General features: G+C 37.2%; 1 protein-coding gene across 2 annotated transcripts in view; it reads left to right on the top strand.

The window, feature by feature from the left end:
- The first annotated feature begins 1014 nt into the window (after window positions 1–1014).
- LOC128028946 (stAR-related lipid transfer protein 13-like) overlaps window positions 1015–25172 on the top strand; it is a 73916-nt gene continuing 49758 nt past the window's right edge. The window contains exons 1-5 of one of the 2 annotated variants that reach the window (XM_052616325.1): window positions 1015–1198; window positions 5496–6583; window positions 10240–10407; window positions 11205–11342; window positions 18731–18761. In XM_052616325.1, the coding sequence (XP_052472285.1) occupies window positions 5639–6583; window positions 10240–10407; window positions 11205–11342; window positions 18731–18761 (1282 nt within the window). In that variant the 5' untranslated portion in view covers window positions 1015–1198; window positions 5496–5638. Of the gene's footprint in view, window positions 1199–5495; window positions 6584–9258; window positions 9275–10239; window positions 10408–11204; window positions 11343–18730; window positions 18762–25172 lie in introns of those variants that run through there. The other variant, XM_052616326.1, reaches the window with a different exon arrangement.

Below are 25172 nucleotides of genomic sequence, written 5' to 3'. Positions count from 1 at the left end.
GAACATCAGTATTGAAGTTTTTATATGAGGTGCCTGAACAGATAAATGTAAACAACTGGGGGAAGGTGCATGGGTCAGAAACATGGATAAACCAATCTATGTCTAAAGTTTTATAAGCATTCTTTTTATTAAATGCTTCAATTGGGATGGTTTCATAAGCATTTTTATAAATTCTTTTTACTTAATTCTGTATACATTTTAAGATGACTTTTAATTGATTTGAAAAGTTTTATTTTTATGAATCTAGTAAAATTTATATATATATATATATATATATATATATATATATATATATATATATATATATATATATCTGATCTGGAACTAAATTCAAAAGCACTTTAGACATAACCAAGTGACAATTTAATGTATATATATATATATATATATATATATATATATATATATATATATATATATACACATTAAATTGTCACTTGGTTATGTCTAAAGTGCTTTTGAATTTAGTTCCAGATCATTAGTTGTGATACTATGGTTCCCTGGAAACCAATCTTAAGTACCTTCAAAAACGCTGTCTCATTGACTTATCCCCTAGGATTTGGACACAGCCGCAGGGCTTCCTGGGTGATCCGGACAGTACAGCCTAAGGCAAAAATCATGGTAAAGTAAAATATCTCATTTTCTTTCTTATTCCTTCCATTCCTTTCATTTTGAAAGTATCTGTATGGCTTTCTGTGGGTTTGCTGGTGGCGTAACCTGGAATGCATCCAGGGGGCAGAGCCATACAATGAGACATGGATCTGTTCTCCCTCACAATTAAAGCCAGTGCAGGCCATTTACATCCAAATATGCTGTATGCAGGCCTTGTTTACACAACAGTATCTCTCTCTTCCTCTCTCTCTCTCACCCTTTCCCCTTAGCCGTAACTCCTCCTCCAAACCATCATTCTAACAACTATACATTCTTCCTCCCCTTTCCACTCTTAATCTGAATGACTTAGTCACTGCATGCCGAGGCTTCCCGTTGCCTGTGGGGATTTTGGGGAATTTGTGATGACAGCACCTCTACCCCCGCAGAGGAGTTGTCTTGAATATCCAAGGAGAAGAGGCGAAAGAGGCGCTCACAAAGGCTGATCGCTTCCACTCTTAGATTTAATGGGACCTTAGACACTTTTCACGCTCCTCATCATGACCATGATAGTGGTTGGAATTCCCAGCACATTCTGAAGAACTCTAAGGTGAGATGGCCCTCATTTTTTAACATGCAAAAGTCAGTCTGTAGGGCAGAGACGTCAGCTTCAGTGCTGACCTGCTGGAGATTCTTCAGTGCAGGTGGATGATGTTAAAATACAGAAGTTAAAATACATAGCTTGAAGTCGCTTTGGATGAATACATTTAAAGTTTAATGTGCTTCTAAATGTGAAAGTGAAATGTCAGGACTCGCTGGCAAATGTTACATATGCCTTTAACATCTTTGGACGGGTAGTTCATATGTTCTGTGGTGTGACATTATGCATTTACTGCATCTAAAACTATTTTAAATAGCATTTTGTTAGTCGTTTTATAATTATTTATGCATGCAGTTTGACCTATTCAAGAAAGGACTACATAACAGAAGCCTGCTAATAAAAATAAGCCATTACTTCTTTATTCTGATAATTGCCATGCACTTTATATCTTCCCATGTAAATTTATATCTTGCAAACGTTTAAATGATGTAGTTGTGACTTTCTTTTAATTGCATCCTAATTTCTCATAATTGCCACTTTATATCTTGTGTGAATTTATATAATGCAGTTTGATTGTTAAATTTCACAACTGTGACTTTTTTCTTTTAACTGCATCTTTATTTCACTTAGTTGAAATTTTATTTCTTGCAATTCAATGCTATAGCTCACATTTGTATGCATTTGTTGTATTGATGGGCTATTTAAAATAAACCAATGAAAGTAATTTTTTTTTAAATAAAAATACTAAAATAAAAATGGTGACCAGGAACTAATATAAACAATATAACTTTTGTAAATGTTTTAACATTAAAATCTAAATGCTGATATAAAAAGAAAGAAATAAGGCACACTTTTGATGTGCATTCAAGAATGCGACTCAAATATCAGGAACATATGGCAGAAGTCACAGGATAATTATTTAAACTCACACGTGCCGGTAACACTGTGTATGTTTTTACAGGACCATTACAGTTGTAGTGAAATGTACACTGTGTAATGCAAAAATAACGGTCTCTGTAAAATGAATGGGAAGGGCAGTGTTAACAGTCACTCACAGTGTGTAAAGTGAAAAGAAAACACTGCTTGCCCCATTCATGTATTGCAACACCGCTCTCAACCAGAAACTTGTAGAACGCTTGAGTGACAGTCACAGTGCAGAATCCTCTTTGGCTGTTTGGATCAAGTCTTTTATACAGCTGGAAATGAGGAGGCCTCCTTTAACTGTGGCTTTAGAGAAAAACAGCTAAAGGAAAAGAGGTAAGAGGACTAGATCCAATCAGGGTTACACTTGCAACACTTTCTCATGAGAGACAAGGTTTTTCTTTATTTCTTATTTTATTTGTTTGGGGATAGTAACTATGCAGCATCCATATATGAATCCTGTCATACTGCGCTAGTGACAGATTGTAATATTTAAAAGGATACTGAAGACAGTTTACACTCAAATTGTCACCATTTTTTTTTTTTTGTCTTTTGACTAATTTTAAATGGTTTTATGGTTTGACAAATTGATTTTTAAAAGTATAAATGTTGCATGTAATTGCTCTGTGTGAGTTACATTAAAAATGCATGATGCATAATTATAAAAAAAAACAGCAAAATGCTTTTTAAAATAGCTGTAAGAGAAATACAGCAAATACAGATTGTTTGTTCATTGTAATAACTGACATAACACATATTTCATAATCTGAGTTATATATTGTGTGTGATTTTTGCATGTTTGCGTGAGTGTCACAGACACATGAGAAACCTGAGCTAGGTGGCTGTGAGTCACTACTGACTTGTCCGGTGTTTGGTCACTCTTCTCATCTGCTTTTAAAGGTTAAAGCCCTGACTCTGAGGTTCTGTTAAGGACAGGTGCACGTTTTCCTTTCTCTTCATGAAATTGGACCATGCATTTCTGAGTGTGTGTGAGATATAGAATGAGAGAGAAGCACAAGGCAACGTGTTAAATGAGTGAAGGCCATAGTCAGGGTTGCCAGCTGGCCCCCTTCTCACATTAACACCACAGATACAGCTCTGATTTTCTACGCATGCTTGAGAGTGCACGGGAATATTCAGTATTTCCATTTGTTGATGACCACTGGCAAAGTTTATGAAAGGGTTTATGAAAAGAATGTCTTTGTGAAGATAAGTATATAAATATGAAATGTTTTTTATTTAGTTGACCACTAGAAGAAACTTCAAGAGAAATAGATGAAGAGAGATCAATAGTAATACTGCTAATACTGTGCTTGTTTTGTCTTAACTTGTGAGGACCAAATGTCCTCACTTGTGAAATACTGACAACCCACTAGTGAGGACATTTTAAGGGTCTTCACAAGTTAAAAAGACATTTAATTCAGACAACAGATCTTTTTATGTAAATTTAGTGTTATGCAAATGTTTCTGTGATGGGTATAGGGTTGGTGATAGAACATGTCATTAACCTGATAGAAAATCAGTAGAAGTCTATGCAACGTCCTCACTAAGACAGCGAAACAAAAGTTTGGTATTTTGTTTTGTTTTGTATTTTATTTTATTTTTTCATGATAAAAGTTATCTGTGTTCTAAATGTTCACAAAAACTGACTGTCATATTTGTTTTGAACAATTAATAATCAAGAATGAATGTCTGAGCAGTTGGATGCTTTTTTTAGAGACACATCAAATGGTGCCATTTATTTGTTAGAAGTTTGAATATCAGTAAAACAACAACAACAACAAATGATGAGTCTCTTTTCAAGACATACACTTACTTATACACTCTAAAAAAATGGACTAACCAAGCTTTTGGGTTAAATAGGCCATATTTGACTCAAAAACAATTTTAGAGTGTAGGCTACACATGAGAATAATTATATATATATGAGACTGCGTGCCATATTTGTACACTTTGGTTTTCACATTGATTTTTTAAGTGCCAAAAAGATGGTGAAAAGCATCTAAAATATAAATTTGACTATATTCATAAAATGTGATGTAAACCTAACATCTCATTTTAATCAAAACTTCATACTATATAATCTACCGATTTCTTCTAATCATTGCACTTATGGAATGATCTTATCTGCAAGACGCAATTTGCCTGCTAAACTAAAAATCTGACAAAACCAACCAATCCTTATTCAGTAGCATGATTTCACGCTAGCAGTACCTTGAAACATCCTGTCAGGAATAATCGTCGTCTTTCACAGTTCATCTCTCTAGATGATGTTTTTGAATTATGGTGTCAGAAAGGAATGTTTTTCTTCCTTTACCAATCAGGTTCCTCCTGTGGTTGAATGTGTGTTTTTGTGGAGTGTGGTTGGAGCTTAATGAGGGGGTTAGCAGGGTTGCTAACCACAGCCTGGTCTGGGACATTCAGGTCAACTGATGAATGGCCGGGTAAATTGTAAATCAGCCACTGGGAAGTGAAGAGTCGGATTCCTCATAGCACTGATGTCACCACCGTGATGCCTTCAACAGATCCAGACTTGAACGCTCCCAGCCTGAGCCAGATGTTCAACCCCTCAGATCCCCTGTTATTCCCTCCTCTACTTGTGCAAGATTCCTTGTTATTCCCTCTTTTCCTCTTTGGGATTCTGTTATCCCTTCTCTGCTTCGGTGAGACTCCAGGGTGTCTCTGTGGCATTCAGTCTTTTCAATTTGTGAGATTTTCTGACTCTTCCTATGTGGGCTTCCTAGTTACTGTTCCATTTTATTCATGTTTTCCACTCCTTATAAATATATATGTGCTTTTCCATAAAATCCCATTCAAAGCAATGCTCCAAAGTATCCTTATATCATTTTTAAGCAATATTCTGGGGTAAACACTGTACATATTTTACGTACTTCTGATTACCACTCAGAGTATAAAAAATAATTCAGAAATTTGAATCTAATGTGCATTCTTTTGAGTCTTTGTTGGAGTAATACTATGCGTTTCCATACGAAGCAATGCTAAGATGTATTTTCCTTGTTGAAAAGAAATCCATCAGTGTCTTACCCACTTAAGGTGTATTGCTGGTTTAAGGTGGTCTAACTAGTCTTGGCCAGAATGACCATCTAAAAGGTTTCAAAAGTACCTGTCTAATCAGCTTGTCAAGGCAAGGAGAGACAAACTGACCACCTTAGGCTGATAGATTGAAGACGTTTTCCAGCAGGACTGAGAACTACACCATCAGAAATGTTATTGAAACAAGACTGCTTTGGATAAAGCTCCTTAAGTCTGTGAAATGACATTATCACACTAAAGTATGCCAATACATAAACATACCAAGCTTGAAAAAAAATCATGCACACATTTAAAACAAACTAATTATAAATTATCTTCTTTCTTCTTTCAGGATTGTTGACACAAAGTGCTAATTAGCACAGAGGAACCAGTTCAGTCCAAATGGTGGAAGATGATGAACATGGCAGTTTCTGGCATCATACAAAAACTCTTCTGGACATTCCTTATGGCTAGTTCCAAGCTGTAAATTGAAGCATGGACGATCAACCCATGATGACTTTAGAAGGACAGAAGTCATTAGCTTTGCAAGAGGCCCCAAGAATGACTTTCTCAGTAGAGCTTTCAATGGCAGACTCGACCATGCATAGAAACCTGATCTTAAAAGATCATTCTGATTCACTATCATCTGTTATAGATGAGCCTTTGGAAGACCAAACACTATTTGAGTTGAAGAATAAAAGTTCATTAGAGAAGATCAATCAGATTGTGCTTGTCAACAAAGATGGACCTTGTCTTCAAATCTTGAATCTTCTCTCAAAAGAAAAGACAAAGAAATACATTGAACATCAAAACACTTCTTCTCCAACATCAACCACAAAACTCGAACTAAATGGCATTTATTGTGAACCTGACGTCCAAATGGATGCTGAGACTAGCTTCAGCTATTTTTTGACTTGCTCAGAAAGTCCAGTGACCAACAGCTGTGATGCTGACTCCTCAAACACTTCATCTACTACTTATCCTTTTTCTAATTTGACAGTCAGACCCATATCAGAACCCGCTTACTATTTTGCATCCTCTCCAGTGGGACCATCTCATATTGAGCACCTTTACTCAGCTCCTTTGCCAGTTTCCAAGGGGGCTGATCTACCCCGAATCATCAAACACAAGCCCAGCTCCATTACCTTTGCAGATTATGACAGCTTTTTGGGTCTGATCAAGAATGCCCAAGCCAGTGAAGGTTCAGATGCTTGTGAGACCTCTTCTGAAGATGATGTGGTCTTCCATGATAATAGCGATGACATGTTTCTCAAGTGTAAAGAGTTTTTCCCAAACTCCAGACAAAACAGGGATGGATTGGAGAAACAAAGGAGGAAAGGACCCCGTGGACAAGCACATGGAGAAATAAGTTCCAGTATCAGTCTGCCACCCACAAGAAGCAGCAGCTATGAAGCGGAGGAGGAGAGCAGCAGTACAGAGGTAAGGGTCCGGTGTTGGTTAGATGTTTAATGGGCCTTTAAAGAAGCTTAACAGTCTCTTTAAGCATGATATCTTGTTTCGTTTTCTATGTCTTTAAAGATTTTAAAATTGTTTTCAGTTCAGCACTGTATGACTATTCCTCAAACATTTTGGTTTAGGCTCAGCCTATCAACACTAGGTGTTAAAATCCTGAAATGAATTAAAAACAAATACATTAGTACATTCAAACTGTTTTGTTGATCATTTCAGCTTTAAGTGCTAATCAAATATCATTTTTTTTTTTTTTTGGTAGTTTCATGGTAGTTAATAAAAGTCATGGACAATTAATGGCTTCAGTAGTGAATATAGATTTTTCTTTGTCTTAAATATTTTATTGTTTAGATTAAAACTTGCCCACAAGCCATAGTTGATGTCTGACTTTTGAGCGAATTGTTCTTTCAAGTGTATTTAGTCAGTTAAGCAGGTTCATAAATCTGTCAGAAAGACATGGAATTGCTCTGGAATTGGACTTGTAATTAATCCTAGCCTAATTGCATCTATGGTTGTGATGACGTAGTGGCTAAGTGTATAGCAGTGAACAGAATGTGCAGAGGTTAAAAGGATTTTTCTTGGGTAGGTGAGCTGAGATGGTTTGTCAGGCCCCAGCACCCCTCTGTTCTGCACGTGCCCTACTCTCCTCTCCTGTTCATCATTCTTTGTTCACGTGAGATTTAATATGAAACTGTGAAAGAATGTGGTACCCCTCACTTGAGCGCTGACCTTGCCTCATTTGAACCTTCTCAAAAAATACCAGGATAAGCTGTTGTTGGTTATGAACAGAAAATCAGTTTAAAAATATTTGTTAAAAAGAATTAAAAAACTATAAATGTCATTCTGTGGTACAATTCAATCGTAGAAAGCCTATTTAATATAGTCCACAATTGAGATTTTTTTTTAATGTATTTTCCCTCTTCACCTTTTGGTGGCGCTCTATTCAAACCTTTACCCGTACTGTCTGTGACCAGTAGCACTGGTTACTTGTTTATGTGGATTTTATGTGTGCTTATGTCTTGGAATTGTGGAAAAGCTCTGCATTTCTAGCCGCCTGTCAATAGCCCTGTGAGGAAAGACATACAGTTTGACAGTGAACGGCTCCTGTAACAAAAAAGTAGAAATTTCTTCCTCCTTAGAGTCTTATCTGACCTGGATTTGAAGCAGTTCAGCAAACGGATTATGGCTGGTGGCCTTTAAGGATGACAGGTTGCTACATTCTCTCGGTGGAGGAGGCTGGCACGCTCAGTGGGTGGCATGGCCATGGCAGGAAGCCCAGAGCAATGCCAAAGCCAGGCACTTGACTCCTCATTTCCATGTCAATGGGCCAGTGCTGAGATTTACAATGTGGCCAATTTGCGGCGGTGCAGTTATGGTCCTCGGCCATTCTGTCCACCGTGGAAGATAACAATGATGAGCTGATCTGGTGGGACTGACTCATACCGGCCTAGTTGCCATGACAAGTGTATTTTCTCACGACTGACAAGGCGGAAAGGGGTGTTGTAACCGATGCCGGGGTATTGAATACCACACATTCTGTGCAAGGAACAGATCCCAAGGGAGCAAGGCACTATGTTTTTCATGATAAATCAGCTTATCTTAGGCAATCAGTACTTGATGTGTTGTTGTTTTTTAAGAATAATAGTGAAATAAGTAGCACTTTGCAGTATTTATTTGGTATGTGCAGTACTTTAAAAGCATTTATTATTCTAGATTGTGCATTATAGGCTACTAATAGCCTACATTTTGGACATTTTATGTACATTAGTTCATCATATGTATTATGAACAAACATGAATGAACAATAAACTACAGTATTTGTATATACATTAATATTATTAAATATCAACAAGTCTGCAATTATTTATATGATCAAAACCATAATACTTTGAAGTACTATTGCGATTTAAAATATCTTTTGTATTTTAATCTACTGTAATATAAATGTAATTTATTCCTGTGATGCAATTCTGAATTTTCAGCAGAATTACTCCAGTCTTCAGTGTCACATGATCCTTTAGAAATCATTCTAATGTGCTAATTTGCTGCTCAATAATTATATATATGTATCATTTCAAATTGTCCTAGAAAGGCCGAGACTGTTGTGCCTCTTTGTTCACTCTCTGAAAGAATGTCAGCATCTTGAGTCTAATTGGTTAAGGGTCTTACCATACCCACATTCCTTGAGATTTTACATGCCTTCTATGTGGCCCCCCCTTTTCAACCGAACCATGTATTTCTGCTCCCTGAGACAAGTGTGTCCCATTTTAGCATGACAGCCATCAATAGCATTATTGTGTGGGGATGAGAGGGAGCCGTGATCTTTGCCTTGGGGCTCCGGATCCCAAGAAGGACTTTAGTGTTTCACCCTGCTGTGTCTTACGTTACTGTTAAATGTTCCTCACAGTTCATCTTTGCCCTCTTCCTGCTCTTTGGCCCCTCCACTTCCTGTTGATAAAGGGGCAACTCTGTTGATTTACGGCTTGGTGAGTGAGGTAGGTGAAAGTAATTTATAACCCATGAACCCTGAGTCCTCTCTGAGCTGGACAGGACAGTCTATTTATACTCTTTGGCAGGGATTTCTGGGGAGCAGTGAAAGTAACAGTGAGGAGAAAGAAGAGGAATACCACACGACTATGTTTGGACCACAATGACAGCTGGGTTGGTCAAAAGTATTAGTTCATATGTGTGTGGCATTCGGACATTTGTCTTATCTCAATGCTAATATATAACTGCTGTAATCTTATCTTATCTGGGTTGCTCAAAAGTATTAGCTCAAATGTGTGTGGCGCTGGGACATTTTTCTTATATTAATGCTAATATATAACTGCTGTAATCTTATCGTATCGTATCTTATCTTATTAGTTCTTTGTCTATTTATCAATTGTTCAATCTAGTGTTCTATCCATTGTTCTATCTAACGTTTATTATTTCTATTGTTCTATCTGTATATCATTCTGTCATTCAGTTTATTGCTGTCTATTGCTGTTTTCTATCTATCTATCTATCTATCTATCTATCTATCTATCTATCTATCTATCTATCTATCTATCTATCTATCTGTCTGTCTGTCTGTCTGTCTGTCTGTCTGTCTGTCTGTCGGTCGTTTGTTAAATATAGACATATATTCTTTGAAAATGTTTTTAAAAAGATTGTAGAGATGCCTTGAACTGTGCATTGAAATGTCAGCCTGAAATCAAAATTTCCAATCAGATTGTTCAGTTAAAATTGTCTGGGATGTTCTGTACACTTTAATTTTACAGATCTGTACAATCAGCATTTCTCTTATTTGTTTCCACTGAACTGGAGAATCATATGAGACAAAGTTGATACTGAAATGAACCAATTCCATTAAGTCTAAGCAGTACCATTTTCTTCTGAGAAAGTGTTGGTGTGATAGTGTTGTCATGCAGTGTGTCGTTTAGTGGGACTTCGAAAGCTTTGAGGAATAAGAAGACACTGCTCTGAAATCAGTGCTGGCTCGTCAAGTTGGTTATTGTGTAGATCAAAAGAAACACAGACCCTTGACTGAATGGCCGAGTCTAATGTAATGACTCTGTCTAATCAGTTTTATTTTTAGTGTTTGTTTGTCTCTGATGTCCTATGTCTCTTCTGTCTGCATGCAGGAGTCTTCTCAGGTCCTGTCTCCCTGGTCTGAATCTATGACCCAGCTAATGAAGAGATTAGATCAGCTCAATCTGTACATAGAGGAAGCTCTCAGCGCTGGCTCTTCCCCGTCCCACACACCCAACACCACCCGGAGACACACCACTAATGACAGAGCATCCCTGCAGGTCACTCTCGCTTGCTTTCTCATTAAATACAATGTACATAGTTTGTGGATCAGTGATTGTTTGATGAAAAAAATATTGCCTTAGCATCATTGTAATGTGCATAATCTTTTTAGCTTCTGGAATTTATCCAAACCATATCTGATCAGTTGTCTATTCTATTCTATTTTTTTCTATTCTATGCAGTTTTTTTATATTTAATATATATATATAAACACACACATACACAATAGCTTGATGTGCTAGTGTTTGGCGTCTGTCTGTGACATGGGTTAAATACAATGTGCTGCATGCTGGCACAGACTAGTCCAAACTGGTGACATTGACAAGGAGCTTTATTGTCCTGGGAGCTTGCCATGGGGAACTTTCAATGCTGTTTAAAAAAAAATAAAAAATTACTCATGCTCGCTACATATCCACCCTGTAACGGGTTCACAGCAAGAGACAAAAGCTCCTTTTGGTTCCTCAAGACAACGATGTCTTGTGCTAATGGTCTGTATGTCCTTTAGCCATAGTTAGCGGAAAGACGTGATGGTTTCAGAGCCCTCACGGCAACCATTCCTGGTTTATATCATGAGATGAGATTTACGGTCGCATGTTACTCTGGACAAGGTCATCAGTTTTCCCTCAAGTCCTTCCATTTTCAATAGTTTTTGAGCTCTGTAAAACGTTCTGTTGAGATTGTGTCTGCCTGTGTGTCTCTAGCAACTGACCGCTTCTCTTAGTCATCTCCAGAGGTCATCCGTTCCAGACAAAGTGTGTCCCATCCCACGCTAAAAGCTGTTGTACTGTCATTCCAGTGTGGAGCTTTGGGGGTGAACCAGTCCCTCAACTGGAACAACATGGCTAGAAGAACTGACACACAGGAACGGCACGGCCAAGAGAGAGATGCGGGAGCCACTTCCTCTCAGGGGAGATCACATGGTAAAAAGACAATGGTAAGCATTTGAACTTACTCTTACATGATTTTTCTTTGTGTTTTATTGAATTGTTTAGTTTGTGGTTAGTAGCTGTCAATTTTAAAATATATAATGCCTTTATACAGTCATTATGTTCTTATATTTTCTTATTAATGTAATTCAATGACCAGGGCATACGTCCCCTCTGAGAAGTCTCTGGGGTTGAGGTTGATGTCCTGGGACTGCATTTCTTATGGGTTTCTGCATAAGCCGTACTGAATTAAATAGATTTTCTTTTGCTAATCCAAATAGGTCTGGGGAATTGAATTATTGAATTCAGAGCGAGACCAAAGGAACTCTTTCAGTAAGCCGTTTAAGGCCATCACATCTTGTTTGGATTTCAAACCAGTGTAACTTAGTTTAACCAGTGATTTTTAAACATCTAAAACAGGTTTTATAATGAGATGTTTTGATAGTTGTTTCAATGTAAATGCACAATCCTTTTCCAAAATATAAGGAATTATTCAAAAAGTTTGGAATTATCAAGATATTTTATGTTTCAAAATTAAGTCCTCTATACTTATCAATCCTTTATTTGATAAAAATTTTAGTAATATTATTGCAGTTTAAAACAACTGTTTTCCATTTTATTATATTTAAAGGTCTTGCATTTTTTTGGTTTTGATTGATCGAGACCTCAGGTTTACTACATAAATGTAAAACAATGCAGTTTTTCTGTTGTTAAGGTAAGGGCTTAGTTTCTGGTTGTCTCTTTTAAACCTTTGGAGTTTGTTTTCAACTAAAGAAGGCTTTTTTTGGAGAGATTGTGCGTGTCCTGCTGTTTAAAGGAAGAACAGAGAGATTTGACAACTGAGGGATTTACGTGTTTGGGGCTCACATGGGAAGATACTGAAAGGAATGTTCTATCATTCTGGAAGCGAATCCGACATGCAAAGGATGGAAAACAAGCGTCTTCACGGTCGATCACCGCTGCTGATTTACAGCTGTTTTAGTCCGGTTTCAGATCGACCGCAATTTATGGTGGACTTTTGACTCAAGTCACCCTGGCCTGCAAAGACAAAAAACAAACAATTGCCAGCTCTTCCCTTTAGCTCATCACAAATATATTTCATTTCAAAGGATGCACTCTCTTGGATTGTTCCACAACTATATCCGTTAAGCAACAGTGGGTTTAAATGAGCACAGTATCTGTGGGAACTCTGTCCTCTTCCGTCCGGCTGGAGAAATGGGCCAGATGTGTTTGTTTAATCTCCGCATAGCTGAAGCAGGACTGGTACGTTCTGCGGTCCATGTTTGGGAACCCCACTAAAGGCGTCTGGCAGGGATCTGGGATGTGATTTTGTTTGTTAGAGTGTGGAGAGCTCAGGAGAGGGAGAGTTGGATTGGATTGGAGGGGGTAATAGAATGATTTGGCTTTGTGCACTCTGACAAAATGAAGTCTTGAGGTTCCTGGAGAAGATTAGCAGGTCAAAAGCTCCAGGGGCATGTGGAGGCCTTCGGTCCGCTGGAATAAATGTAGGCCACCCTCATGTAGATAACAAAGCTCCATTGGCATTTTCCCAACTGTCTTCTAACATTAAGACAATTTGTGATTCCCACTCAGCCTGCTTTCCTTGTTCACCTCTTGTTGTTGTGAAGAAGGTGTTCCTGGTTCACACACATCTGCTGCCTGGTCTTGAAGGTCTCATCTGATCTCAATTAAAAAGAGAAAAACTATGCGAAAAGAAGAATTATGTAATTTGTCATTTATACTTTCATATTTTGTTTTTTATTTTAATGTGTAATGTACATGTATATAATTTAATTTAAGTTACATTATTGGTATATAATAAATTTACATTATACATTTTTGTATATATGTATGTTATATAGTTCTATAATTTTTGTATAATGTTATATAAATATAATATAAAACATTTTATTATATAATATATATTTAACATAAATATATAAATAATAATAGTTGATTAAATACAAATCAAATTGAGATTAATAATATTAATATTTATAATAATACTTACAATTAGCAAGAATAATAGCAATATTACTTTTTTAAATATATATATATATATATATATATATATATATATAGTTTAAGTTAAGTACATCAAGTTAAACAAAATGAAACATTGAAATATGAAATAAAATAAAATAAATATTTATATTTGTAAATATTTTTTCAGTAAACTTTTTATTTTATTAATTTTTTTTTCTGTTCTGGCAAGACATTGTTGTTGATTTATTTGATTTATTTTATTTTTATTTATTTAAATTCAGTTTGTATCCTCAGTTGAAATTAGATTAAAATTCAAAAGCTAGATATATCTACTTTAAAACTGTTCTTGCATCAACATTGAGAGTATGTTTATGTTGACATAGTGTTACGAGGAAGCTGTACGTAATAAAAGGACTCCCCAGGATCCGGCCCGACCTAACCCGTCTGTTTATTAGTGCTATAACATCAACCACTGTGAAAGAGGTTGTTTCAGTCAATCACGTCACTACTACACCGCACCATGGTTGACGCCATCATTAAATCTTTAAAGAAAACACGCGGCTCAAAATGCTTGTTAACTTGGAACCAGCGTTTATTCAGGATGTTGTAAGCCCCTGTTTTAATGTAGCTTCATACTGTAAAGAACCCACTGTGAAAGCACCGAATTTGCTCTGTCTGCATCATTTTAAATTCTGTCATAATTTACTCACCCTCAAGTCATTCCAGTCCCTAGTGACTTTCTCGGCTCTGTGAGACACAAAAAAGATTTTGTCCATACAATGAATGTCATAGGGTTCCAAAGTTGTTTTCATTTTTAGATGAACTGTCGCTTTTATTTTATTAATTACATGTTGGTGGCTCGCTTAGAATTGATAACTGGCTGAATCATTGTGTGAACTCAGAAATGCTTTTCAAAACACTTTCCCACTGTCTCTAACCTATTCCTTAACCTGGTAAAAGACTGGAGGTGCTGGTGAGCGATGAGAAGCTGAGTCTTCTCCATCCATCTGTGTGGAGGGTCCACGCTGGCTCTCCAAATCCCTACGGGGTCCTTGATTGGGGCAAGAGAGGGGAGCTAAGCTGCTCAATAGGATGAAGATAGATTACATGGCCAAGTGCAACTCAGGCCAGGATTTGTTCTGCTCCTCCAGAGGTTAAACTTCAGTTTGGGACTGCAAAGTGTCAAAATACAGCTGGGTTGAGAGGTGAAAGCTGTTTTGCTCTTTTTTTTCTCCCCCTCTCGCTTTTGTTGGATACTTAAATTCCTTGTGAATCTACCATTTTTTTTTTTTTTTACTGTGAGAACTTTTTAATGTCTGACTTAAAGGCATATTTGACCTAAAAAGCAAATTCTGTTATTATTTATTATTCATGCCATTCCAAACCTGTATTATATGTGTTTTGTTGAAGTTTAGCAGAATGCACAGAAAACTCGGAACAACATGAGGTTGTGTAAAATAGTGATTTTTAATTTTGGGGTGAAATATCTTTTTAACTAGATATATTATACTAGTTAATAGAACACTGTGTGGTTTGTTTTAAATTCTCTACATTGCATACATTATAATGACAGTATCAACACTCATCGAAAACGATCATAACATCCTTCTCAAAGATTCCCAAAACATTTGCTCATCAGGGTTTTAAAAATAGCAGTATGTACTGTATGCTGTCTCCTGTCTGCATGCAAGTTCACATTTCCTGTGACGCTGAAAGATTGCAGGGGCTAACTCGGAAAACCTCGACCCTTTTGGCACGATGCCCATCTTTTTGCACTTCCTGTTTGCCAGACTGTTACGAGTGGAAGCTGTGCATGAAATGCACACACTTTTACTTACGTACAAAATGCAGTGATGCATGGACCTTTCACCAGCACTAGCCTTGAGAGGCATTCTGGCAACGAGCCTAGAAGCTGAACAGCTCTCAAAGTGGGTTTTAACATATACAGCACTTTCAGAAGCTTGAACATGAGGTGCTTATTAAACTTCCCTGTGTTTTCTTTAAAAGCAGGGCTAATTTGGGAATAGGGTTGATCCTACATGATCCTTTCCTTTAAAGTCATCTTTCATTTCCTCACTTACTCAACCCTGCTTCTTTTGCTTCCTTTTTGGAAAACAGGCACAGGCTTGTGCAAAAAAATGGGCTGTATTAAGCTCATATACCTCATTTATACATTTAGTGCATGCACAGATTCCATGTTGAACGTATGAGATACATCAGAAAAGTCTTGTCCGTAGAGTCACCCGTGACAGTGACCTATTCCTTTGTCTGTTTTTTTCATAACACAACCAAGACTCTGTGTCATGCTAGCTGCATTTCTCTGATGTTCTCTAGATGTCAACTTCAAAAAAATACCACAAACTCAGCCACCCACCTCAGTTTGGAAGATGGATGGTCCATGGTCTTCCATCAGAACACCTACACATGCGCAAAACAACAGACCCGTTTGGGGGAAAAAAAGCTGAATGTGATGGAGAATGAGGAAACGAGATGGAACATATTCCAGTGGATTGAGCAAGGCTGAAAAATGGAGCTAAATATAGAAAAGTTGTCCTGCTGCAGGGGGTTTCATGGAATGCAAGATGGATGAGGCTTTGCGTTTGGGACCACATCTGGCCCACCCGAGACCTCTGGGGTCACTTTGAAGTGGAGGCCAAAGGCTTTTTTTGTACTTTAAAGCGCATTCATCTGTGCAAGTTAAGAAAAAAGAAAATGTTTCATTCAAAACCGAATACTGTATAGTACGTAGGTACTACATTCACTTATTATCTCTGCCTTTGAAATACCTTTTCTTTTTGGCCGACATCACTGAACAATCATATTACATGTTTAATCGCTCTGAAAAAATTGCACATTTGGTAGTAAATAGAGTTTTAACATTGCCTTTAGGCTTTAACTGAGTCAGTTTAGGCCAGTCAGTATCAGTTTCATTTGGAACGTGTGTAATATCAAACATGTATTCATGAATCTCCAGTGCAGTTAATATTTTGATAGATGTTAGTCATGCATGCCAAATAAAACAAATATATATATATATATATATATATCATGCTATATACCGCTGATATATAGCATGATCCAACAACTTATTATTCAGATTCAGGCCAAAATGATGTTTGTTTTATCTGCAAACTTTACGTATCGGTACCCTTGCCTCTGAAAATTACTGCATCTGTTTTCCTTTTGCTGCGTTAGGATCTTGTTTCTCATTCTGAGCTAATGCAGTGTAACCCACGCAGTTAGTTTTCCCATCATGCATTATTATTTTATATCTGTCTATCTATCCATTATTACTGACTGAGAAAGTCATCATCATTTACACACAGGAATCCTAGAATTCCTAGAAAATTACACGTTTCCCAGGAAGGAACTCATGTGTCAAAACAACATCCCCCTTCTTTCATTGTTCTTTTCAGTTGCGTCTTGATGCGTTTTCTTGTATTTAATGGTGTGAACACTCTGTTCGTTTACTTGAAGTTCTTGGATTTGATTTTGCTGTCAGGTTGATTGACGGTTGAGTGGATATTTCCGCATGATATGTGTTTTTGTAAGGTGGCTCTTCCTAAAGCTAGTCATCATTCACTGATGCTTAATTACATGTAATGTAACCGTCATTCGTGTCAGTGACAATTACCGCTTTGAGTAACAGCAGGACTTTACACGTGCTCATGCTCTTTCTTCCTATAATTCATCGTAATCCTCTGCAAACTTGTTTTGAAAGGCGACATTCCAGTAAGCGGCCCGCTAGTCTTGTCAAAAATAACATGTAATATACATACCTAGAAACGGTCTCGCTTTATAGTTTTTCATGCACTGTTTAAGCTGGTTTATGAGGGTAACACCCTCAGTTGTACTTGCTTTGGAGCATCAAAACTCTTTGAGATGTGTGGTAAAAATTCAACCCCTCATTGCAAAATTTCACAGCTTATAAGCAACCATGATATCATCCATGATTTCCCCTCTTTCCACCGTGTTTTTCAGACCCAGATCTTATTAAACAGAGGCAGAGGGCTTCAGTGTACATTTACAGCTGAGGGAATAATCAAACAATGATCAACAGGCACTTCAAACAACTTTAAATGCTTTGAATTACACTAAAATGATTTGTGTTTTGTTGGTTGCTGTGATTTCAGACAACACATCTGCTTCCTTTCAATGTAAAATGCCCCCAACCTTTTGAGAGTCAACAAAACATCTTTTTTTTACATAATTGTTGTGTTTAATAGACATCTGCTGCTTCTGCTGCTGAAATTAACCTGGGTTTGCTCACTCAGACAAGGCGGGAAAAACGTTTTTGGATCGGTTTTAAAAGTTTGACAGTACCATATTGTGTCACAGAGTCTTCTTTTTGTGCTACTGTAGGTTCAGGTTTTCAACTTAACACATTTCGTGGACACATTTTGATGTAACTTTAGTTTTTAACTAGATGTAATATAGTATAAATGTATAAAATACAGTCATAATAATTGTATATTATCGTAGCGTGATATTAAACATTTTTAATAGTGTTGTGGATTATTAATATTTATGCTGATGTGTCTGTACCCACATACACATACATGCATATGCCAATATACTGTATAAGTGCATAAGTGTCATGCGGAATTTTTTTATATAAATTGTTACATGAAATAGTAATTATGATTAATTTATATAATAATAATAATAATGTAAATAAATGAATATTTGATGTATATTATAATATTTAAATTTAATTTATAATATTACTGATTATGTACAGTAGTTTTATTTTAAATAGTATTTGTATTTTTTATAATTAGGTTGTTTTATGTAATATTATAAACATTTGATGTCACAGAAAAAAGTTCTCAAGACCTAAAACATTAATGTGTATTGTCTCAGAAATAGTAATTTGCATATAATAAATATATATAGCACTTAATATATGTATAATATTTGAAAAAAAGTGTGTGTATACTGTATATATAGGTTCTTAGGTTAGTACATGTAAGTGTAAAATAAACTGCTGTAAAATAAAGGGCAACCCAAATCATTAATTTCTTGGTTTTAGGAGGAAAAGTTGCATTTCTGTAACATGAATAGATATGAGTGTAACGTGATATATTTCACAGGGCACATGATACCTTAGCGTATAGCAGAAAGGTGAAACTAGAAAACAGGTCTCTCTAGATTACCGCTGGAATGTTGGACGTGACCCTCTCTCTTAACAAGTAGCACTTTCTCTCTTGGCTGGGTGAAAGCACTGTAAATCATAGTGAGGTCAGGTCAACGTACCGCTCAGCAGATCCGTGGGAGGAAATAGTCAGGGGTTGATTTTATCCACTGTGGGAGAGAAGCAATACTTCAGGTGCTTTGTTTTGATGCTTCATGAGATCATTTTATGTGATATGGTTACTGTTTTTTAACAGATTTTATGTTTTGTTTTCAGATGTCCATCAAGAAATGGCATGGAGGCGCAGGTGAGTTCTCATTTTCCTTTATACATCAAACTGCTCTGGCAATAAGATGTGTTTGGATGTAACAGGCACAGTAATGTTTTTTGGTGAATTTATCAGAATGGGTAAATGCGTTTGACATTTGAGGTGTAAAAGAATCTTTCGGAATGCTATTTCTGAAAGGGATAGGTCTATATAAACTTGTATCCCTTAGATCTTTGTTTAATCAGTTAAGAGATGTTCACTAATAAGACCGGTTTACTGTGGAGCTCTCTAATACTTGGACAAGGTGTATCTGGTTTTCAGTGAGAAGTTGTTTGAATTGCCTCTTAATGTAATCAAATCACTAAAGCGTGTATTCAAGAGAAAGCTGAAACATTGTAGACGTCTTTGCTTGAATTGCGCACCGAGCTTGTCCTGAAATTTGCCCAGAGCGTGACTAATTCACGGATGAAACCAGATTCTTTCCTTTAATCTTGACTGATGTTGCCATTTGAAAGCTCAAAATCTCATGTTTCTAATAAATTCTCAGGCAGTGTTTTGCTGTGTGAACTTGCTAACCGTATTTACAAGTTAAATAAGCTTTTTGCAAGTTAAACTACATGAAAATGTAACTTTTTATGGACTGAATTTACAGGATAGTAGGAAGAGCTAGGAATGTTGTGGAGAAAAATAGGAAATGCCATCAAGGACATGATGCAAGCTATGAAAGAAAGAAAGAAAGAAAGAGAGAGAGAGAGAGAGAGAGAGAGAGAGAGAAAGAAAGAGAGAAAGAAAGAATTATGGAAGGAAGCAAAGACAGAAATGTATAGATAAGGAAGTAAAGAAATGCAGAAGGAAAGAAGGATGCAAAAAGGATGAAAGAGAAAGAAAGAAAGAAATGCAAAGACCAATGGGCCAAATGTAATATGAAGGAAGGTTAAAAGAAGAAGAGAGGGAAGGAAAGAAGGAAAAGAAGAACAGAAGGAATGTAAAAATATCTAAAGAGTGTTAAGTATGAAAGAGAAAGACAGAAGGAAACAGAAAGAAATGTCAAAGAAAAGAACGGATAGGACAAAGGTAATACAAAGAAGGAATAAAGGAAGAACAGAAGGAAGTAATGTAACAACAGAGAGAAAGAATGGAAAGAGAAGTATGGAAGAAATGGAAAAAATAATTAAATATATTAACAAGGAAAGAAAAAGAAAGATGGAATGAAGAAAGGAAGGAAATGAAATACAGAAGGAAGCAAAAATGTTAATTTTAGAATTAAAAATATTTGTTTATTTAGATATTTAGATCCATTTTAACAAAAGCTGAAAAATTCAAAAAATTATAATAAATTTAAAATAAATTAATTTAAACAATTTTGTTTAGAATCTTTCAGCTTTTATTTAAATGGATCTGTCCACTCTGGATGACACTGTCACTTTTATTTAATCGAACAGCTAACTATGTGTCTTTGATTGGATAGCCATGCTAATAGTAATAACAATAATGATGCTATAAAAGAAACGTGTAGAGTTAAGGGCACATGTGGTGTAGTATTTCCTCTCTCGTATTTTACTGCAGGGATATAGAGACTGTATGATGTCATCTCTGCTGCAGAGCCAGATGGCTGACCGGCTCCAAATACACACATCTCCAGAAAGACTCTGTCCAGACCTCGCTTACAGGCACTGGAGCATTTAATGATGACTTCGAAACTTAAAACTTAAATCTTATTTCAATCAGATCACTGTAAATCTGTTATTTAAAGCTCTGAGCTGTGCATTTTGATTAGGGTTACAAATCATGTCGTGGAGAAATGAGCAACAGTAGGTTTTGGTGGCTATAAAATTCTGTTCAGTAAATGTTTGTAACCTTTATGAGGAAAGCTCAACTGTCTTTTTTACCATTTGATTTGGTTGATACAATGCAAACCAAAATTGCATTAATAGTTTTAGATCAGCCACATAGATTTAAATAAGCTTTATAGAGGAGAGGCATTGAGAGAACAGAGGTTGCTAGTCTCTGTTTGGGTGTCTTGTTCACATGAGGCAGACCCCCATGTGAGCCACCTGTTCCACTATTTTCAAGTTTATTAACTAGGAGCCAGAGTTAAATTCTCTAGCTGGCATATAGAAAAATGCCTCTGTTTTTTTGTTTATAGAAGAACAAATACCATGTAAGTCTGTTTACCAAATTTCTTTGTTTGTGTTCATTAAGCCAACATTTCAGTTGTATTTATTTCGGCAAAAAAAAACGGTATGTTTTTTTTTTTTTTTTTAAAAACAATCTTTACTTTTTTTCTTACATATGAAGGTGTAGTGAAACTTTTTCCAAATGCATTTGTATTTTGAATGACAACTTTGAGGCCACAGGAACAACCAAGTTCCAGTCTATAATGGTCACTCTGACCCACCCACCGGCAGCGTCCTACAAACAGAAGTATCCCTGCGCCTCGTAAAACGCCATTAGCTCTGATGCAGACCAGCGCCAGACCCCTGTGAAGAACTCAAGAACCCAGTTCCCTTTTTGGATTCCTTGGCTATACTCTCTGAAGGGTTAGATAGGTATACTCAAAGAAACTGTTATATTAACATGTTCATCCATGTCTAGACATGGCAGTTGTCGATTGAGAAGCCAGTCTTATGACCAGATGTGAATGAATAATCCATGTCTTATGCTGTGTGACATGACTTATACAGCAGATTCCTCACTTCTCATGTTTAAAAAACAGCAACAGCAAGACATATGGAAAAATACTGAACCATCTGACCCACTTCATTTTTTCAGATCTTTGTCTTTCCTCAGATGTAAACCGATAGTTTGACCTCTTCTCCAAATCGCTTGAAATTATGTTGTAGAAGAAAGAATACATTTATCCTTCAGCCGTTTACTATATGATGATAAATCCTGGAAAATTTCCCATATGCATTTTTGTTTGCAAAGCACGAAACCCACTCTGGAATTATTTGTAAGAAGACAAGACTGTGTTCATGTTTTGTGTGCAATGAAACGGCTTTAACACTTTTGCCGTTCATTTCTCAATTAATTCTGCAGATAATTCTCAGTAGCTGTGTTATCATTAACCTTCAAATTGTGCAAATTGAAATGGCAAATAAAAAAAATACCCCCAATGGAAACATGTAAATTTAGCAAAAACTCCTATATATATATAGACAAAATAAACAAACAAACAACAACAGGCAATATAAAAAAAAATTCAGGCAATATAAAAATGTTTTGCAAAACTGCAATGGATAAAGTTACACATACTTAGTGAATGAGATCCATTCTTTCTTTTGTTTGTTCATCCATCCATCCATTCCGGAATTTGTCCTCATTTGATTAGATAAAGCAATTTTGCCCCTTCAGATAAAAACAAAAACCACTGCAGTTTAGAGCCAGATTTATGTTATATTAAATTGAGTGCAAATTAGATTCTACTGAGAACAACATGTCTCACAATAGAGGCCATTGCAATAAAGTAAATAGAAGAACCCTGTCCAAAAATGATCCCAACGATCATCACTGTAAGGAAATTATCAGTTGGCCTCTTTGTATATGATGTATGCTATGTTTATATGCCTCATTGATTTTGTGCTTCTGTTTTAGTTTTATCCTGCATCAATCACATCATAATGATCAATTTCATTTCCAACTTCATTGGTAATATAGATTCTGCAAAGCTAATTTAGCTAATGCAATTTTTATTGACCGGATATGCCCAGAAGAATAAGTGCACATTAATCACCTGTAGCTCTACCTCTGACCCATATTATCCTCAGCATTTCCATGCTACAACCTTCCCTTTCTTTGCATTCTTTTTCTTCTATTTTCCTCTTTTTGCTTAATTTTCTTTCCTCTTTTATTTTTCCTTCTCCTTGTTCTTTGTCTTACTGTTCCTTAGTTTTCCTTTCTTTTCCCCCATACTCTTACTTTCCACTTCATTTTCGTCTTCCTTTGCTTACTTTTACTTTCTTTTCCGTTTTCCTCTTTATTTCTTTTTCTTTTTCTGCTGCATTCTAAATCTGCCAGGAGTGACTACACAAACCTCCTGGACTGTCTATATGTGTTCATGATGAATCTCGAAGATATTTTCTCTAGCCAGCTGCTTTCTAGACTGGCTCTTTTTTTTCTTGTCCAGGGGGACTGGCTCTTAGTGGCCAACAAGGGTGACCCCTAACAGCTGTGTCCGCTCACCATGCAGTCCTGTCTGGCTGGCCTATCTCCGTCTGTCTCTAAAGAGCCCTGTGTACTTGATGCCCTTTCAAGTCAGAAACCAGGAGAGCTGTGTCTGATTAACTGTGAGATGAAAGGGAATGAAATCCTTGAAGGAAACTGGTTGGTCTTTTTACAAATTATGTTATAGCGTAGGGTGCATATTTTCACACACCGCTTGCACTGTTGGAACCTATTGTGCTTGAAATTAGGGTGGAACTGTAAAAACAAGCTAGAGCTAGAAGTTATTATCATGACCTTGGTTTCCACCCCAACTTTCAAAATACTCATGTGAAAAAAAATGAGTAGCTGGCTGCAATCGCACCAAGAATCAAATCAAATAAATACTAGATCATTATTTTCACTATATGATGGCTGAGATACCACACACACACACACACACACAAAAGCATTTGTGTAAAATCATTTTAGCTTCAGTAACCCAAATATCTTCCATGGTACCTCCATTTGGCCACTACAACTGAAGTGGGACAAACCTTCTCAGTTTTCTGCGGACAATGTGAGTGGTCCTTGGAGATGCGAAGAAATTTTGGGTGATTGCCATTGTGTTGCTAAGGTCAGGGATCTTATGGTCTTGGCAAACCTGGAAACTTAAGGGAATTTTAAAGTGTTCTTTTTCTGGTGTCACGATACGCTACTGGAAGGAGTACGAGGGAAACGGGGTACAATTGAAGTCTTTAATCTAAGGAACACAGGCGAAATCCACATGATGGGCACTGGAGCAAACACTTGTACACAACGAGTTCAACTTATAAACTTATAAATGACTAATTAACTATACGAGGACATAAACATGACCAAATTAAGGGACACATGAACAGAAACATGGGCAAAAAACACAAAAAAAAACGGTCTATGATCATGACATATCGCACCCCCCGGAAGGCGCGTCCTCGCACCGTAGAACAATAGATGGGATGGCACGAGTGGGAACTTGGGAGGAGGTTTGGGAGGAGGACGGACACCCAGGAGGGGGCCAGCAGACAGAGTCCAGGTAGGTGAATATAGAGAGAGGAACCAGGGAGCAAACAGGAAGGAGTTGGAGCAGGAGGAGCCAAGCTGGACCATTACGGTGGCACCGATGCAGGAAGGAGTCATGGAGGAAGAATGGCCGCTGACTCCAGTTGGCCGACCAATGGCGGCGGAGCAGGTGGTGGAGGAGCTCGAGGTGGAGAGGGGGAGCCAACGAGCCAGGGGGATGCAGAGGATCTGGGGGGCCAGGGTGCAGTCGAGGGCTCTGGTGACCGAGGAGATCCACGGCGGAGCCTGATCGACTGAGCACCAAGGTGAATCTGGTAGGACGGAGCACGAGGTGGAGTCCTGAGGCGATGGCTCGAGTGGAGCCAGAGGGACGAGGGAGCCAGGTGGAGCTGGTGATGCTAGCTAACAGCCAGAACAGTCTTGTGTGGCCCTTGAGAGATCTGTCCCCCTGCTCCAGCAGGAGGAGGAGGAATTCCTGGCGGGTGAAGGGATCCATAAGGGGAAACAAAAACACTGATAGGAAAAAATGGAAACAAATACGGAGGGTAGACACATGGAGGTAACTGTTGGTTGGGTCTTCTGTAACGTGATATGCTGTGGAAAGGAATATGAGGGAAACAAGGAATACAATCAAAAATCTTTAATCCACACAATGGGCACTGGAGCAAACACATGTACACAAAACCAGTTAGCAACAAGTAGACCCAACTGAGGTGAAAAGCACAGACAAGAACTTAAAACACATAATAATTACTAAACAAAGGTGCACAGTGCACAGAACTTTCCCTTTAAGACCAGTTGCTTAGAAAAGTAATAGCACATCTCCTCTCAATAACCACACAATTTGTTGTACAATTATTGTCTGTAGAATAAGAAGTCTAGGAATATTTACATGCCAAAGTTTTAAAACCCTTAAGCATGTGATATAGTAGAAGATGCTTGTGTTAGCAAGTGCAACTACTGACTATTTTTTCATTTGAAGGCTTTACCTCTGTCGCCAAGCAAAATTTTTCTCTTCACATGAGGATTGGTTCATGCGATTATGTTATTATTTGATCTTTTTGGCCTCCCTCTGCTCATGCATGACCCAAATCAATGACATCATGAGTTAAATTTACAGGCAGGTCATCATGTGGCCTGGCAGGCTATGCTGTATAGAGAGTCGCTGCCACAGGGAGAGCATGAAATGTTCCACATGTGGAAAGATGGAAAATGGCTTGTGGCTTCCAGTGGACTTCCATTGTTGGC

Source organism: Carassius gibelio, chromosome A15 (genome assembly GCF_023724105.1).
Source record: "Carassius gibelio isolate Cgi1373 ecotype wild population from Czech Republic chromosome A15, carGib1.2-hapl.c, whole genome shotgun sequence".
NCBI lineage: Eukaryota > Metazoa > Chordata > Actinopteri > Cypriniformes > Cyprinidae > Carassius > Carassius gibelio.
Note: the sequence above shows the minus strand (reverse complement) of the source record. Positions and strands in the feature narration are given on the sequence as shown.